At 41.4% G+C, this 19,216-nt stretch overlaps 1 protein-coding gene across 2 annotated transcripts in view; it reads right to left on the reverse strand.

The window, feature by feature from the left end:
* Window positions 1-2,635: 2,635 nt before the first annotated feature.
* DUSP22 (dual specificity phosphatase 22) overlaps window positions 2,636-19,216 on the reverse strand; it is a 78,966-nt gene continuing 62,385 nt past the window's right edge. For both annotated transcript variants that reach the window (XM_042833165.1, XM_042833171.1), the window contains exons 4-7: window positions 16,726-16,775; window positions 11,005-11,079; window positions 9,063-9,234; window positions 2,636-6,354 (exon numbers count right to left, since the gene is read on the reverse strand). In XM_042833165.1, the coding sequence (XP_042689099.1) occupies window positions 6,169-6,354; window positions 9,063-9,234; window positions 11,005-11,079; window positions 16,726-16,775 (483 nt within the window). In that variant the 3' untranslated portion in view covers window positions 2,636-6,168. The remainder of the gene's footprint in view (window positions 6,355-9,062; window positions 9,235-11,004; window positions 11,080-16,725; window positions 16,776-19,216) is intronic.

Raw genomic sequence — 19,216 nt, forward strand, 5'->3', positions numbered from 1 at the left:
TATGGAATGAATTTTGTCTAGGACCATCATAATCAGAATTGCTCTGCAACTGTTCCTTTCCACTCCTTTTTCCAGGTAGAAATAACATCTGCACTTTGTCATTCAAGTTGCAATACAGCACTGGGGGAACAACACCTGGGGGATTTTTCCCTATTCCCGTCAACTCCCAACACTTGGTGGACTGAAGTGGAGATCTGAGGTGCTGAGAATTAGCAAGAAACCACCACAACTCCACGTCCTGCTTCAGAATCGTTCACAAAGGTATTTTAACATCTCATAAAACTGGAGCAGATACCCAATTTAACCATGCACAACCAACACTGACGCATGCTTCTCGTTCGTGGCTTCACAAAGCTGTATCACAGAAGTGTCGTGACTTTTCCTTCTTTCCTATTTTACTGGGGAGGTGAAGTGACTTGCCTAGTCACACAGATGTTGTAGGAGGTTTGGGAGTGGAATCCCAAATGCTTCTCAGCCGTGTATTTTGTGTATTTTGGACAATGATGGCACTCTTTCAACATGCCTTCTTGATAAACAACCAATCTTCATCAAGTTCAGTTAAAGTCTTAATGATGCTTCAAGAAATTGTAGCAAAAACCCCACCTTTGTATCTGACAAATTAAATAAAAACACACTAGCTTTAAGAGAAGAGGTAGAGGAGACTTTCAGAGGGCCTACTTGTAAATGCATCAACGCAGATCAAAAGTCATGCTTTGTTAACGTCTGCATGAAGAGATAACCAAGTGAGCAAACAAGACTGTCCCTCTGCTGCCATCTGTCCCACAGCAACAAAATGCAATGGAATATTGGCAGGAAAGTTCAACCTCTACTGCCATACTACCAAAATCTGCTTCTGAGGTCATAAAACAGGAGGCAATACGTATGAAGCAGCCCTCAGACATTGAAAAATAGACATAAAATCTGTTCCCTGAGTGAGGACAGAACACCACTTCTAAACGTAGCAGTGAAACGGTTAAACGTACAGGAGTTGGGTCACACGGCAAATTAGAGCTGTATTTAAAGTTCTACTGAGAACTCAGTGTGAAAAAAGCTGTTTCTGTCCCATACGATGTCTCCAGGGGTTTCTACAGAAACACTCCAAGGTGCAAGATCACCTTTCTCACGCTGTCTAACATTTTCCAGAGACAATCACCATTTTCCTCCTCCAGTATCATCTTGAAATGGTGTTAAGGACTCTTTCTGACTTGCTGATGAAGTCCAAGCTCTTCATCGGGTGATGAGCACATCTAAGGACACGTGGCTTTGCCCTCTGCTTCCCTCAGTTCGGTGTGTGGAGGGACAATTTTACATGAATCAAATCGGAACTCACAACAGTTGTATATAACACTATAAGACGACAAAATGTGCACTTGGGATCAATAGTATGGCATCAGGGTTGCAGCATAATTAATTTTTACATTTGATTTGGATAAAAACTGCCACAGAGAGGTGCTGAGGGGTCAGAAAGAGGCCGAGTGACAGTGCATTTTTCATTTGGAAATTGTTCTTCCTTGGGGATGGAAGGAAGCCTCCCCTAAAACTCAGAAGAGAGTTTTGTAATTGACAGGAATCACATTTTAAAGACATTCTCTGGCTCACTGCTGCTAGAGCATGTATTTCTGACACAGCATCGGAGAAATGAGGAAATTATTAATACAAGTCTTCCATAGCAGGCTGCACTGAAGTCTTACAGAGAAATTAAAGGGGGATTGAAATACCCTGGTGAACTTAAAAGCCATAGCACTTACTGAAGAACCTGAAATGAAACATCTTGAAAAAAGGGCATCTAACACATTCAAAGCTATCTATGGAGGTATTAGAGCTTCAGCTGAGAATATTATTAATTGGATCTCAAAAATCCCAGAGGAAATATCCACACATACCCAGCAGCCCAGAAGCAAGCAAGAGCTGGCAGGGGGAAGAGAGGACGGGAAGAAGAGCCCCAAACCTCACTGTGCTTGGCCACAGTGCCTTCATGGTGAGGGCATCCCCTGCACGATCACAGCTCAGCCTTCAGCAATGAGTAAAGCAGCCATCACATTTGGCTTCTGAGGCTGACTCCATTTTCATGTTGGGGCTTGGGTTTTTTCTTGATGGTTTGAATGACACTACCTCTGCTAAGAGGGTAATTCTGGCAAACCAGAAATGCAGTGTTATTTGTGAGAATTTAAATGGGGCTTTTTCCCACTTACTCTAGCTTTTTATTTTATTTTCGCTCTAGCATCATCTTCTACCCCTTGTATCATCTTCCTCAGACAGCCTTGAGCCTTGGCTGCATGTAAGCCAGATTTTGCAGCTAATGAAGCCCCAAAGCAGTGTCTTGTACAGAATAAAGTATTTCAGAATTACAAAGAAATAAGCAGATTTCCTACATATTCTGTTGCGATGACGGATCACCACCAAGATAGCAACAACAAGTCTTTTGTATCAAAGAGATTGCTGTTCTGCAGATTCTTGAACTGACCTGGATGAAGCTGGTGAGGAGATGAGAAGTGTCAGTCAGCCTGTGTGCAGGAGGAAAGTCATCTGAATACCCCAACCGGTCAGTGTTATGCTTACTGTACCTGCAGGGATACAAACGGTGACTGGAAGCCTATCAGAGACTGCTACTTATTTCAAGAAATACACAAGCAGATCAGGTGTTAACATTTACTTTTATTTGTAAAAAAATTGTAGAACGTATTAAATACAAACATTTGGAAAATGCACTCAAGGCTTTGCTAAGATGCCCGGGAACAGGAAGACGGAATCGAGAAGCTTACCAGGTTTAGAGCTTTCAAAGTACCTGGATTACTATAATTTTTCACTGACTTCCTTATAGAAGGTGCCCATTATAGCAACCAATGTTGTTATTGTCCTTTAAAAAAAAAAAACAAACATGATTTGCCATATCTTCCCAGTCAACCAGAAGATGCAAGGAAGCAACTCTTTCCAGGTTAAAAATCAGGGTAATAAAAATTAATGCATTTACCCATTACCTACATTGTATAACAGTAAGCATTTGCTTATAATCACACACAGATATCAAGTTTAAAAAAAAAAAAAAAAAAATCATACATTTCAAATCTGGATATCCAATAAAGTGTTATAAACTTTATACATTTTCCAGTGAACATCACAATGAGAAGAATGTTTTGAAGTACAGAAACAAAATAACTGAATGCATCATCTACACCAGAAAGGCCAACTATTAAGATGTGGACAGGGGTCTAGTCACGTTCCAGATAGTTGGATAACCTGCAAACTGCCACTGAAAGGCTGGCTGGAAGACAAATCCTGTCAAGTATTCAGTGTTTGCTCCTTTCCCTTCCTAAAAAGCCAGAGGTGGGAATTGTAGTTACTCTCGCTTCTGCACTTTATGGAAATAAAAGAGTAAACAGCCCTTCTGCTCCCTGCACAGAGGAAACAGATTAAAGTTCACTCAGACCACCATTCCTCTTCTGTCACCCTGAAATGAGGTATGCAATACAAAGAGTCCACTAAAGATGCAGGAGCAAGAGGCTGCAGAAAATACCTCCTGTCTTTTAAAAAGAAAGCAGCACATCTGCTTAACAACAATATGGCATTCCCTCTGTCTTCCTGCTTTACCCTGTATCTGCTTTCCAGTTGCAGCATAATGCACACTGATATGGCTATATGGCCCTAAATACAAATTCAGTTTCTAAAAAAGTCCCATTTCTGGGACTGACTCTTTGGGGATAATGAAACTACTTTAAAAAACCAATACAGAATAACCTCGGACATATAGACAGTAGCATGTCTCCCATTCTGCCTTGTATTTGCCAGAACAGAAAACCTGCCAACTTATCAACACTCACACCATTACTACTGCAAGGACAAGCATAAAAACTGCTACAGGGTGCACACTGTTGGAGCCCCCTTCAAGATGGACTGACTGGATGCCTGCAAGAGCATGAGCACAATACTTCTGGCAGCTATCCTCCGGGGACAAGCGGATATTATGCTACTAATTTATCGTGAGAGGGCTGAGCAAATGGAGCACCATCCCGAATGTGTATTTCACCTTGTTATCACAGAAAGCGTTCTCCAATTAACTTGTTCACTCTCAGAGCACAGGGGGTACTGCCAACCCGGGCACTGCTGTGCTGGAATTCCTGAAAGCTACTTACTTGCAGACCAACCTCTTTGAGAAACACCAAATACTTCTGTTAGCATGCCAACACAGACCATAGGTTGCTGGATATCCCAAGCAGGTAGTGGTTCATAGCTACAAGCTTGAAAAAAAAAACTCCAGCACCTTTCTCATGCCCGACAGCTTACTGTTAACATCAGTATGATTTTCCTGCTCCTGCTGTGTTCAGTACACTTAAAGCACTTGTGCAATGAGAGCTCTCTGATTTAGGCTTGGATTTGGATGAAATGGTTAGGCCAGTTCCACCCCACTCCTTTCTCTTTTCGACTATTATTGATACACAAGATCTGTATTTCAGAAAATGTAACACATGTTATGAAGATATTTAACAAGGCCAGAGTTCATTTGACCCCAAAAGCATTGCTCCCATCCAAGGAATTCACTGCCACCCAAAGCAAGCAGGAAATCACATAAAGAGGAATTTTGAGACAGGATGGGAGGGTCAGAGTACCAAAAGCAACTGACAGAGATGACAACTGTATTTAGCATGCTGACTGCCTCTCACTCAGTGCCCAGCTTTTAACATGATATACATCACAAGTTGAAACAAATGAGTTTTGTTTTTGTTTTTCAATACCGTGACTATTCAGATTTTTTTTTTCCAATCTTCAAGAAAAATAAGCCTTTCATCCTTTGAGCCAAAGACAAGGAGTCGTTAGCTCAGCATCAGTGGCCCTCCCCATTACACCATCATAACCCAATACACCACCCTGCATCTGTGGTGACATATTTGAAGCTACACTCTCAGAATGCACCTGAGTCAGGCAGCCACTCCACTCTAGAAACACACTGTGTTACCACGGGCAGTGTATGGCCTCTTGTTTTAACATACCTGAAAACAATTTACAAATGCATTCCTACTGACTTGATCACAGCAAAATACAGGGTGCTTTTTAAATGGCAGAAAGTCAAATTCAAACAACTCTAGTGTGAAACACGGGCAATTTTAAAAGAAAACAAACTTCTCAGATACAGATATTGGTGAAGCACGCACATCCTCACGCACTCACGCACATTATTCAGTGCCAGATTAAGATTACACAAGGCCATTTTCAAGGTTGCATTTACAACCACAATGACAAGTACAGCATTTTTGAGGTAGCTGAAGTCAAAGAGCAAACCACAGCACAAGCAAAGAAACAGGTGCTCGCACTCACACCAAGCCCACTCTTTGGAGACACGTTATCACGTGCGCAGGGGCGTGTGTTGAAGAGGCATGTGTTCCACAGGGAATGAAGATCAGTGGCATGGAGACCTGACTAACTATGCTCCAGAGAAGTTCGTGATGGGAGACCCTAAGCACAACCGAGGACCATGGCTTAAATCACTGCGTATCAGCTGAACTGTGGTGGCAGTTTGTGCTCTCGGTCTGCGGGAGTTCTGCCGACAGCTCTGTCTCACGTGCACTGAAGCAAGTACAACTGTGGCAGTTGAAGATGTTATTACTCAGAGCTGTCTGTCCCACTTCTCCCCTAGCTGTTACTGTTGGTAGAAAGGTGCGTGTACATATCTAACCTGCCCCAGTTTACAGCCTAGCATTCGAGCACAAGTCCATCTCCAGGGTGTTACTTGCCAATGGACTGTGAACTGTAGACTTGAGTTCCCTTCTTCAGGTGCAATAATACATTTGCCACAGTAAAAGTGCAGAGATGTCAAAGTGCCAAAGCTTGAATCACTAGAGTTCATCTCTCAGAGCCCTTTGCTAGCCTACAACAAAAGAAGTTGAGCTAACCTCACAGTAAATGCCAGGCCATGTAGGGACAACAGCTGTGGCTGACAGACTGGCTCAGCCACAGTAATTGGATCTTGTCTCTGAGTGTACAGAGAGCTAGATCCTGCCGGAATTATAGAACTGTGTTAAACACATTCATCCACACACACATAATGTACAATTTTCATCAAGAAGCTTTCTACAAATCAATTGTTTGCATGATTACTGTCAAGTCTTGAAGATGGGATAGGAATTATGGCAAAATATTCTTCAAAGGTAGAGAGAAAAACTCAGCCTTCTACGACTAGGTCTCTGTTGTGTAGTTGTTGTATGAGAGAGATGGCACAGATGAGAAGTTGTTATTCCACTGTCTTCCCCCAGTACTCTGCTGCAATTCTGCCTGCTCCTTGTACTTGCTCAGAAGATTTTTGGCTTCTTGCAGATCCTGAAAAGAGTTTTCGCCATATTCTTCTTTCAGCCACTGCCTGAACTGCAGAGATTAAACAGACAGATAAAACATGATGAAGCAATATCAGGAGACTTATGCACAAGTAATATTCCCTCCAGCCCTACAGAGCCTTTCAGAATACAAGCAATCTAAAAAAACACGTAAATATTGTATATCCTAAAAAAGAAGCACAGAATGCATAGACAGAGGAACACATATCAAACCACTGAGATCCCTTACCTTCCCTAAAATGACATACTTGCTTAACAGCTTGGCTGACTGCAATAATCCTGAATAAGGAAAATCCACTGGGCAAGGACATTCTGGACTTGTGCAAGCACATACAAGCAATGAGATAAGTATGTGTGGAAGTCACAACAACCTTAAAGAACTTCAAAAGGCTAAAAGACCAGTAACTGAACCACCAATATGGCTTTTTCATCCTCATCTGACTAACACCTGAAGTAGAAATTGCACTGTAGATACTAGAAAAGGTAACTAGCAGGAAGAAAAAGACCAGGAGATCTAGCAGCTGTAGTATATGATCCTCTATGTTACTGACATGAATGACTGACTGGTATACGACCAAAGTACCAGGATCATTTGAAGATGAGGGAACAATGTAGGGGAAGGGCAATGATGCTGGGACATCTTCCCCATGATTTTCTCAGCTTCCTGCAATTTTTATCTCAGGTACTTTTAGACTGAGGCAATATCTTTGTGCTTCATACAGAAAAAAAAAAAAGTGCTTTTCTTCTGCCTCAAATTTTTGAATCCATCTATTTTCACCAACATTATCCACAAGTATCTGTTGTATGATTTTATCTGATTGAGACCAGACAGTTGATACCTCCACGTCACATTGCAAGGAAGAAAGGAAATCATAATCTGTTCACCTCCTCTATTCCAGGCTAGTTCCATAGATCTTTGTCAGATTCTTCTGTCATTTCTTTGGCAGTTGAAGATTTGAATCTACGTAAGTCATTCAGAACAATTTTGTTGCTCTTTACCGCAAAAGCAGCAGAAAGATACAGACCACAGTTGCTCGGTTCCAGTGCAGATAATACTCCTGTGAATTTTTAAAAGCCTTAATTTCCACAGCTTTATTCTGTTTGAGGATTATAGACTTTAGCTTTAAACACCATCTACCTAAACACTGGGAGACAGGACCTGCATATAATTATTGCCTCCTATTCCTAAAAGGTCACAATAACACTAAGAAAAATCTGAAGCCTCAGACCTGCACCTGGAAATCTGGAATCACTGCAAACTACGTGATTACCTTAGAGACTAAACCCCTCATGTAAGATCAAGCAGTAAGGGACTCCATCCCAGAAACCCCGCAGGATATCGCTCTGAACAGACTTAGCAAAACACCGATGGTGCTGAAATCAGAAAAAAAAAGGTTCACACCCTTTGCAGATGGCAATATTCCACTGAAATCAGGTGTGCAAACAGACACCTGCTAAGGATGTGGTTGTTATCAAGAGACAGTAAGAAACTTCAGCCCAGCCAGTGACTACAGGTGGATATTTCTTTTTGCAAGCTACTGCCTCCCCCTCAGTGAAATAGGCTGAATGTCCTGTCCATCATGGATGAAAAAAAGACGTTACTGTCTTTATCAGGCTATTTGCATATAGCCTTAATTGTCATTGCTGTTTGCCCAGACCAATTTGCCCAGAGCAGAAATGACTGTAAGGGAGGAAGGAGACAAGTCTGGAAAGTCCCCCTCTGACTTTTGCCTCTTAAAAAATCAGTTAACTCTACCATTTACACCAGTTCCAAACGAGCCAGGAAACATTCAGTTAAATATTAAAAAAAACTCAAAATATTTACAGTTGCAAGCTGCATTATGCAAAACAAATGGTAATTTCTGAACTCTGAACCTTCTGCAGCAGAATGATGGGTATGTAATGATAAATTGATTTCTTTTTAATCTCATGTATTTTGGTTGGCCTCCGCTGTTGATTTTTTAATAAGTGTAATCCAAGAGAGCCCAAAGAACAATAGGCTGAGCAATGGCAAGCAGAAGGGACAGTCAGAGTAGGAAGTTAACGTAAGTGGAAGCCACTGATGGGGAGCAGGTCTTTTGCATAGAATGTTGTTTTTAGGTGTAAGAAACTCATTTTACGATAATCACTTTGCAGTCCTATTGTTTCCTTAATTATCCTAGCCTACAAAGCCTTAAAAGGCTAGAAATAAGAAAAAATTTTGAGACCATTCTCCACATTTAAATGTTTATTAAGTCTCAGTTACAGAAGGTATTGCTGGCAGAGGACATAGATCATAATGATAACCTAAATTCATTTACAGGTAGCAGATTTCTGATTATGATTTCTTCCCTAATTACTAATTCAAATGAATGCGAAGGAAAAGAATATTTTTATACTTTATACCAACTAAAAGTTGGTTTTGCTGCTGTATTCTGAGCCCTTCACCTTTGTATCTTCTCTCTCTAAAGGTTTAAATGTTGTATTATGTCTTCAGTACAATGAGGATCACTGGATTGAGAGCGCAGCTGGGCAGGTGCATGTGGATGTTATGCTTCATCTTCACTCCCATCCCAGATATTCCTTGATACTTTTAGTTCTACCTGCACCTCCCCAGTGTAGCAGGCTTACCAAAGAAGTCATTTCCACAAAGCAAGCCCAAGGAGTCAGACAGACCAGGCAGGCCTCAGAACAGTGACAAGTAGCCCCATCAACCAACTCAGAGTTCTGTTTCTCATTTCATTTGTTTGTAGGTTATACCTGATCGACATCGTGCTTTTCAAAGTCCTGTAGCTGTCTCTGGAAGCCCATGTTAGGATTGGCACAGGATCTCGCTGCTCTGACAACAGACAGTGCATCTTCCCAGCCAAAGTCTGTGATGGTCATGATGTACGCAACCACCAACGTTACACTCCTAGAGACACCTGCAAGGCTGCATGAAAAACGAGGTGCAAGAAATAGATGAAGTACTGCTCTGCTTCAATTACAGTTAAAAGCACCACTTCCCAACCAACGCCACAGCAGGTTTGCTGTGTTAACTGCCACAATAAATACTACTGTATTGGAGCTAAGGGGGTTTTGGTACTGCTTTTTCAAATGAATCAGAACAAATCTATGACAAGTTTGAAAAAGTGGGTTCTGAATGATAATTCATATGAGATTAGAAAGGAAGGAATAAACATAAACTGTTCACAAAAGGGGAGGAGAGCATACACTTCTAAGTTAAATTTGATTTCGAATGAGCTAAATAAGTCACCCAGTCTTTTGCCTATACAGATGAAAGCACTAAAATAAGACTGCTCCCTCCTCCTCATCATGAATAAAAGCTCCATTTTACAGGTTCTGCAATTAACTGAACTGTTAAAATGCACAGGTTTAATTGTTTGAGCTCTTTTCCTCTTTCTGTTCTCCATGCACTGCGTAACTTAGGTTCTCAGGACTCCAGTTTCCCGAGACACTGGGATAAAGTAAGAATCATTCCCTAGTACTGGTTTCCCTGCTCTGGAAAAACTCCTAACTCTTACTATCACAAGTATGTATAATGAGCTAGTGCTGCATTTATATCAAATTCTTTCACCAGACATTTCCAAACCATCTCATGTTCTTGAAGGGTGCCACAAATATAAATACACACTTTTTATCACCACCAGGATTCAGACAAATTATGCATTTTACATACAGAGACTGACCAAATGACTCGTCCACACCCTGCTACGCGTCAGTAGCAAATTGAAGATTTCTGCTCAGAGCCCATATATAAGTGCTCAGATCATGAGATGACAGATTCCAGACACAGACTCAGATATGCCACTTGAACGTGCAGCACAGACTACAACCAATAGCAGGGAGCAAGAAAAAACCCAGGGTGGAAAATCCTTTTTTTACTCTTTATAGTCCCAGCAGCATCTCTCCAATCAGAGACTCGCTATTAAGAAATGCAACTTTTGAACGCTTCAGCAGTCAAAATAAATAAATATATCAATTTATTTTCAGAGGGCTTTTTATTTTTTTAATAACAAATCACTGAAGTCATCAAAATAGCTGTTTATAGAAATTGATTATTAGGATTATGGAAATCTTTAGAAAAACAACGATTAAGAACTACAAATAAATAAAAGCTCTAGTCAAAGATTTTATTAATATTTTGTTAGGAAAGACCTGTAAAAAGGCTTGATTTGGAGAGAAGGCCAAGAATTTCTCAAGCTCCTTGAGGAGCTCCTCCTCCAGGCAGCTGCCCAGCCAAGCAGCTCGAAAGCCCTACATCCAGCTTTAGTAACATTTGTGTGTCTTCTGAGACTCTTCAAATGATGACAATACTTCAGTTCAGGTGGATTTTGCAGCAAATGAGACAAGTGCTAACTTATCATAAAGCTGATGAATCACAGAGTTGTAGGGGCTGGAATGGATCTCTGGAGATCATGGAGTCCAACACCTTGCTAAAGCTGATTCCTCACAGAGCAGGAAAGCCTCCATGTGAGCCCTGAATATCTCCAGAAAAGATGACTCCCACTTAGCCCAAAATACTGTTTTTCTGGCCATATAGATCAGAAAAAGAAAGCCAGTAGCATGCTAGCAGCATAACAGATAGAAACATCATTTTAATAAAGCAATGTGGTTTTCTTGTCCAACCCTGTACTGCCTAACTTGAGTGAAGATGGCATAGAAACCCTTAATTAGTTTCTTTAGCCAGTGTTATACATACCAATGAACTAGGCAGCCTTCACCTGTAAGTCGGCACTCATGAATAAATTTGATGCTCTCTCTGAAATGCCTTGCCCTGAAAACAGAAGCAGAAAGAGAGTGAAGAAAGTGCTGTGTTTAGTAAAATCGCTACTTAGAAAGAAATGCATCTGAAAGCTCACTTAATCCTGTTTCTAGAGTTTCAAAGAGAACAGAGGACTTGCAGTGTAAAACTTAGCATGTACCAGTGAAACCCAAAATTCACTTGGCATAGTTATTCACTGTGCTACCTGAAAGAGGAACAGGTATCTTAGGCACTACGGTGTGATAAACATTGGCAAACACTTCATTCTGATGAACAGTGAGTCTGTGTTTCAGTTTGTGTTTTATTCCTCTGGTAACTTGGCCTCACATCTCCTTGAGTGACCTACATGTTAGGTGAAACAGACTGCAGCTATGTGAGCAATGCTCAAAGTACACAGCCTCTCACAAAGCAGCATCCTGCTACCCAAACTGCAGCTTAACTTTGACTTTACATCATCCTACACCAAACCATTCACTAGTACACACATAAACGTTGTAAGTCTTTGCAACATGAAATCTTCCCCTTTTAGCCCTGGTAAGAAAAAATTCTCTGTGCCCCCTCATCTCAAGTGATGCAAGCCTGAAGGAAAGGAACTGACAGCTTCCAACAGCTGAGCAGCCGACTGCAGTCATCTCACAGCAAGCCTGCAACTGCACCTCTTTGCATCTCAGCCCCAGGGTGCTCACCCTGCCTCTGCCTTTCAGGCTGCAAAGCTCATGGGTTGCCTACAACCTACCACAGAAGCCAGCAGCACCTCTTGGCTCAACTCAGCTAGAATTTTCTGTAGCCTCTGAGTGCTCCTGCACTTTAGGCTTGCAAGCAGCAGCAGTGTGCGCAGCACAGAGACTGCTTCTTAAGAGGTACTTAATACCAGGCTTCCTGGCAAAGATGAACACTGCACTTAACACCCGTGAAACACAACGTCCTATACTCAAGATGTTTCCCCACTCTACATATATATTATACCACAAGGGTGAGTAGAAAAAACCTCAACCCAGCACCAGCAGCCACAAAAAAATCAGGAATGCCCACATAAGAGGAAACTTCCCTTCCTGCCCAACAGAGCAGCTGCAGATATTACAGACACTAAGAGCTGGAGGAGGGCAACAGTATGCAAGGGTGCCTGTGGAAATTACAGAGGTGATGAAGTCTAAACTGACATACCCAAAAAGAGAAATCATAAAGCCCATGACTCTTTCTTCAAGGCAAGTCTTGTTTCACTGGATACACAGTGGAAGACTGCCAGAAGAAACCTGAGTGACTTAAAAACTTGAAGGCATGACATAGCCTTAAGTTTTAGGGCAGCATGTAAACTTGGGATTCTTTATTTCTCAATAAACTGATCAAGAATGCGAGATGAATGAAGAAGAGTGAGGAAGCCTTTCTATGCTCAGACCGCTGTTCCAAGACATTTCCACTGGCTGAGCTGCAACACATCACGACATTCAGGCCTGCCTGTGGAGCACAGGCAGCTTCACATAGGCAACTCAAGAGGACAAATGAGAGTTTGCACTGTGTGCGCAAGAGGCACTGCTACTATATAGTGAAGGAGTGCATGTCCAAGAGTAATTGGTTTTGATCAGACAAAACTTGGTTAGGGCTGGACCAACAACATCCCTACCTCGTACAGCCATCTTCTGTCTTCTCTAGAGAACAGGGCTAACAGGGCTAACAAGCATCAATGAATTCACTTCAATGGTCTAGGCACAAGTTTTGGTTAAACACTTCAATGCTTTGGTTTGAAAAGTATCTGTGAATGAGCACAGCATCTTTATAAGGTACTAAATATAGCTATCTGTGAGGTCCATGTACTCAGTTTAATTTGTCCTTCCTTATTGCTGACACTCAGTCTGCTGATTCACTGTTAACTATCAACAGGCATTTATGAAAATGGGAAGAGTAAAAACCAAGCTTAGAGCCAGAGCTGCTCTGTAGAATGACAATCCCTCCTCACCTTGAGTCACAGAAAAGGAAAAACGTACTTTTCCAGCAGTACATGGTCTTTGCTGGTTCCAGTAAACACGGTTTGATATCAAAGTTATGATAAACTTTTTTTTTTTTAATAAACAAGATAAGGAACAAGTGGAAAGTGCCTCAAACAGAAATTTGGCAAATCTTACATTAATTGCAAAATCACCGATTATCATCTGTAACAGGAAAGCACTTGACACATGCACTGAATGTTAACCTGTTTGTTAGAATAATCAGCTACTTCAAGACAATTCATTATGTGATATCTCGACTTTTACATCTCCAAGCTTACACCTGGGTAAGCTTAAACCTGGGTAATGAACTACATCATCTTCAGGATGAAAAACACCACAGGGAGAAGAACGAGCACAGTGCCCCCACCAACAGGATGTGAAAGTTGTCTAAGCTTACGCACTGGCTAACCAGATAATCCAAAACTTGCCAGAGGGCTGAGTTATGATACCAGCTCTAAATATCACAATTGCTAGTCAGCCTTCTGCAAATAACTATAAAGATTAAAAGCAATGCATGCAAAAACAGATAAAAAGAAGTATCTTGATGTCTCTTTCCTTTGGCAGCCTAAATGCAAAGATCCACCTAAATTTGTTTTCTTAAGAGGCTTCTGTATTGTCACCATTGATGGCCTGACAGTTGGATGTTAGTTCCTTAGAAACACATAGCCTAAGACAATCAGCTAGAACAACTCAGAAACAGAAGATCAGATTTCTAGAGAATACATTTTTAGTAACAGGTTCTGTAGGACATGACATTTCTGAGGAAGTCAGTGGCCCAAGACAAAATTCTCATTGTCCAAGAAAACATGCATTTGACTCTGAGGAAGCACCTCAGATCTCAAAAGCAACTGCTTAATTCCTATACTAGGTAGGGGAAAAACACAGGAGCAGAGAGAAGCTTTTGAGCAGCTCTGGTGAGCATTAGCACATTAACAGGGGAACCCCTATTGTATTTCACTGGCAATTCATGCCTTTAAGGAAGATATCCACTAAACAAGCTTACAACAAGCAAATGTGTATTACACACAAGAAACCAAAGTTCACCTCACAAAAACTCAGCTGAAGTGAATTGGGAGCTTACAGATCCAAAATTCAATGAATCATAGAATCACAAGGTTGGAAAGGACCTACAAGATCATCTAGTCCGACTGTCCCCCCATTACCACAGCTACCTCAAGCTCTAACCCATATCTCGCAGCTCCTCATCCAGACACCTCTTGAACACTGCCAGGGACGGCGACTCCACCACCTGCCTGGGCAGCCATTGCAGTGCCTGACCACTCGCTGAGAGAAAGAGTTTTTCCTCACGTCTAACCTAAACCTCCTCTGATGCAACTTGCGGCCATTTCCCCAGGTCCTGGGTCTTCTTCCACGGCCTGGAAGAAGAGGCCAAACCCCTCTTCACCCAGCCTCCCTTCAGGAAGTTGTAGAGTGCAGTGATGTCTCCCCTGAGCCTCCTCTTCTCCAGACTGAACAATCCCAGCTCCCTTGGCCACTCCTCATAACACTTGTGCTCCAGACCCCTCATCAGTTTCGTTGCCCTTCTCTGGACACGCTCATGAGTAATGAGTAACGGCCTTCCGTTGGACACTTTCAATCTGCCAGCAACTGGAAAATAGCAATCAAGTTTCAGAAACTTCTAACAAACCTGTCATTGGGCCAGACAGGTTAGACAGAAGCACGCATCCAGGCAGTTGCACTACTCTAATTGTTAAGAAAACACAAGCACCTGCAACACAAAATGGTGCTGTATTTTTTTCCTGAGACCTCCATAGTGTCTTTCCAGAGAACTAATTAAATAGGTAAGGATGTTGCAGAGAGACATACTCCCTTTCCTGTTCCTCAGTTGCATTCTCTAAACAGAGGGTGCACATAGTGCAGCTACTCTCTCCTAGATAAGATTGTCATAGCCTGTAAGTCTGAAGAAAAACCATTTCCTCTTGCTTTCAGAGGACTCCCTGTGCACAGCAAGCAAAAATACTGCTTGTGGGCATCATGATTTGACTTTACTTCAATTTCTGCACTCCATAAAGCGAAAAAAGAAAAATCAGTTACTCATCAAGTTTTATTTTAAGTGATAAAATGTCTCAGTATTAGAAGTAATGACGTTTGCCTGCAACCACCTGACACTAAAGCAAGAATTGCAGACGCCTTCAGCACAACAGAAACAATACTCATGCAAATATTGTATCTTCTTACTGAAGCTTTAACAGCTTTGGTACCATGCCAGACAGTTGAAGTGCTGGGGGTGGTTTTTCAATGCAAACCCTTGATACTCAACAGTCAGGGAAGGACTAAGCAGGACAATGATCAACATCATCAGAAATGCTGGTCCCTTCCATTCCTGAAATGATCTTGATCTCTACAAATGAAACAGACCTGGAAAATATTTTCTGAAATGCGACAAATCTCAGAATACCAACAAACAATATGAGATGTGAATATTTTTCTCTAATCTCATTTTTTCTCCTATACAAAAGGATTGAATTTTAAAATTTATGTTGAAATATCAAGGCCACAAACATGGCTGGTTGTGCTCGACAAAGGCAGTTAACTATCTGACTGCTCATTACAGACCCGTGGTGAAAATTAGAGTTCTGGAACAGGAATTTTATTTATTTACAATTTCGACAGAAACACATCAGAATGAGAAGGCAAACCAATAGATACCAAGTGTCACACTGGAATCTTTCTAGGGTATGAGAAACATACACTCTAAAAATATTCACCGAAAGCATCAGCCGGAATACTGCTGTGACATGAGAGAAAAGCAGTGCTGCGTTTCCTTCCGTACGTACCAGGCCTCTTTCAAGTACTTATTTCTCTACCAAACTTTCTGGCAGGATGTGGCTGAAACCCCCCTCATGTCTCCCCAACATAAACACTGAGCTCTAGAGGAAAAAGTTGGTCACCATCCAAGTTCTCTTAGAAAATTTGTTTTGATTTCTCTTTGGAATCGAGATTTGCTAGGCATCTTCAGTTCAATGGTTCAAAACATTAAAACCAAGGTCAAGTTAACCAGCACTGCATGAATGTGAGCAGTGGTAAAAAAAACTGAGGCTGGCACACAATAGTTTCTGTACACACATCTCCAAGGCAAGAATCACCCCAGTGCAGACAAATTCCCTGCCATGCTGGTCTGCTAATAAGAACAGTGGGGCCTTCAGAGGCAGTGCGAGTCATCCAGAGCACACAGACACAGGAGCAGTTTGCATATTGATACTTCATCTCTAAGGCACTGTGTGAGGAATTCAATTAAACCCCTGAAGCACCAAACTTCACAGCTCTTTCAAATAGGTTCCCTTTCTTCAACGGCTAGACATACTGCTTTAGTAAGAAAGAAGAGGCAAGGAAAAAAGGTTTACAAAAACAATGGCTGGAATAAACTGGGAATGTATTAGGAACAGACTCACTGAGAAACACCAAAATTAATAAAGAGTGTTTATATACTTATTTATATACTGACTCTCCTATCAACCCTTACACACAAAAAGCAGGGTCAGAACCAAAGTGGCTGCAAGAAAACATTACTGTATTTTCTTAGCAGTTTAAAAACACATTAGTGTAATATTTGTGAGAGAGCAGAATTAGATCTCCTAAATCACTGTAAAAGAGGCAGCACAGCACAGAAGGATTTCTGGGGCTTTGTGTTTTATTTTTAAAGAAAACTTACAAGTTCTGTGAGGGTGAGTCAGCAGCAGGAATGCAGAGGTACTTCACTCCCTGTGTAAAGAAGCAAGAAGAAATGAGACAAAACCATCCAAGTTAAATACACTCATTTACCACTATTGAAGTCATGATGTAGGCTGGTACAGTCTTGCTGACTTTCGAAAAAGGTTTATCAATGCTTAGACAAGCAGAGACCATCTCTATGCACCCAGGTTTTAAAACTGCCTTGTTGCCAAGACACCAGCACGTAACTTAGCCAGGCTTATTCCAAGGTCCAGTAGCAAGACATTTCAAATAGAAGCATTTTTACTAAAAAGGAATACACTTTTTTTTCTTCAAAAAAATGTCATTTTTCATATATTTCTAGTAAAACTAAGTGGCCACCCTTCCCTCTCTCTGAACAAAGCCTACAATCTAAAATTCTGATAGGAAATTTCTTTTGATTCCACACAATTGTTTTTCTTTTCCTACCTGGCAAACAAAGCAAAATATAATGTGTTTGAAACAAGAAAATGTTTGTGGGGCATTTTTATTTATTTTGTATTATTTTGGAAATTTCAAGAAGGACACTCATAAAATGTATACTTTTCTTCCACAAAATCAGCCTCTCTTAGTCAGGTATGTCAGTAAGTTACAAGATCAACTAGGAAAGTTAGGCAAGCACTTCTGATGCATTCTAAGTGTTACAGGGTATACTTAAAACAATGCTATAATCATACACTACTGCTCTGCATTGTCAACGTTCATTTTAACTCATTCTATTTTCAAAGCTCATTTTGCCCCTATAACCGTTAAGAAAAAGAACACTTCCAATTAAGAAGTCAGCTAGATACGCTTTCAAAACTTCCGAGAACACAGATTTCAGCCTATTCACTGCAAGTCTTTCAGTATCCGAGATAAGTAGGGTTGTGAGAATTATTCAGACATACTTGTAAAGACAAGGACTCACAACAAGAGTCCACCAGAAAATGCACCTTTGTTTATCCTTCTGTAACAGTGCAAGACCCTTTAATAATCTTGTACTCTCAATCATTAAAAAAAACAGAAAAAAAAAAGCAAATATTTATTTACAAGAGATCCTTCTAGTAACACTTGCCAACAAGGTAGAACATAATACATCTATCAGGCACTTCATTTCCTACATGGAGGGCAGTGTGTGAAAAGCTTGTTGCTCAAATGCGATGGCTACCTGAGGCAGCATCTTCTCTAATGCCACCTTTACTCAGCTGACTCTGAATCCTCCTCTGATAAAGCTTCTCCTGCCATCTCATATAAAAGAACAATCACTTTTTTAAGTGGTCCTGACCTCTGGCACTATGACACATCATTCTGCTAATCCTGTACAAGATGCATGAACTCCACCATCACGTCTGAGATGATTCCTCACCTCCACCTCTTCACCATCACTTCCATAAAGCACCAGCTATTTTCTCAGGTACCAGAACTTCTTCAGCTAGCTTCACAGTCACAATGTTTTGAGAGCCTGACCTTTCCCTTCCATACTTTACCAGATATCCCTGCCTTCACTGTCCAACAGGTGCATGCTGCAAGCCAGAGTGAGGCCATTTCTGTCCAGGCTTTCTGGTTTGGGAAAGAGAGTCAGAGCAGGGAAGAATTTGCTGACAGGTGCTGAGCACAGAGATGTGGCACTGCTGGATGAGGGAGAAGGAACCGTAATGACAGTGCCAATACAGTGACAGTATGTGGCACTTTGTGGGATAGCTGCATGGCAGAAGACAGTTGAGGGGAGAGAGACTGGAAAGAAAGGCAGTTCACAACCCAAAGTAGCTCACTGCCAAAGGGAACTGCATCAACAAGTGACAGTTTATACTGCTCCACATCAGGATGAGGGATGCCTGCTGTGGGACACCAGGATGGCTTCACAATCGTGAGGCAATGCACAACAGTTTGCATAGACACATTCACTCAGAAACATGTAGTAGCAGTAGTAGTATATCCATCAATAGGCTGCTGAGTAAGGCTAATTATTATATTTTGACAGGAAATTCAGACAATCATCTTGAATGATACATCTGAGAGGTTCATCTCGGACATCTTTAAGTGAGTCATTGCAGTAAATCGGGACCTGTGACCTGAAAGTAAGTTTACATGTTGTTCATTCCACCACATCTGTGTGCAACTTCATGCTTTTAATTCTTTACCACCCAGAGCAAAAAACAGGAGGAAACTAAAGGTAGGAGATAGGTTAACATTGGCACACATCACACACCTCTGGTATAGGTTTGCTCCCGTAGATAGCACAGGCTGATTTAGAAGCTATGGCACATGCCGAGCACTGTTCACACATTGAGTGCAGAGGGGCTTTCAGATCATGTTCACTTTAATAACAGAAGTAGTACCAGCACAAGTTGAAGAGCCACAATGTTCTTTTTTTTTTTTTTTGTCATGGCTGGCTAGTTCCCACTACCACAAGCAGGCATGAAACTAGCCTATGACAGACCACATATGGTACTGAATGGCTCATCCAGAGCCTC

This window comes from Centrocercus urophasianus, unplaced genomic scaffold, assembly GCF_019232065.1.
Source record: "Centrocercus urophasianus isolate 14NV4802_14NV808 unplaced genomic scaffold, USGS_Curo_1.0 seq_11, whole genome shotgun sequence".
Classification (NCBI taxonomy): Eukaryota; Metazoa; Chordata; class Aves; order Galliformes; family Phasianidae; genus Centrocercus; species Centrocercus urophasianus.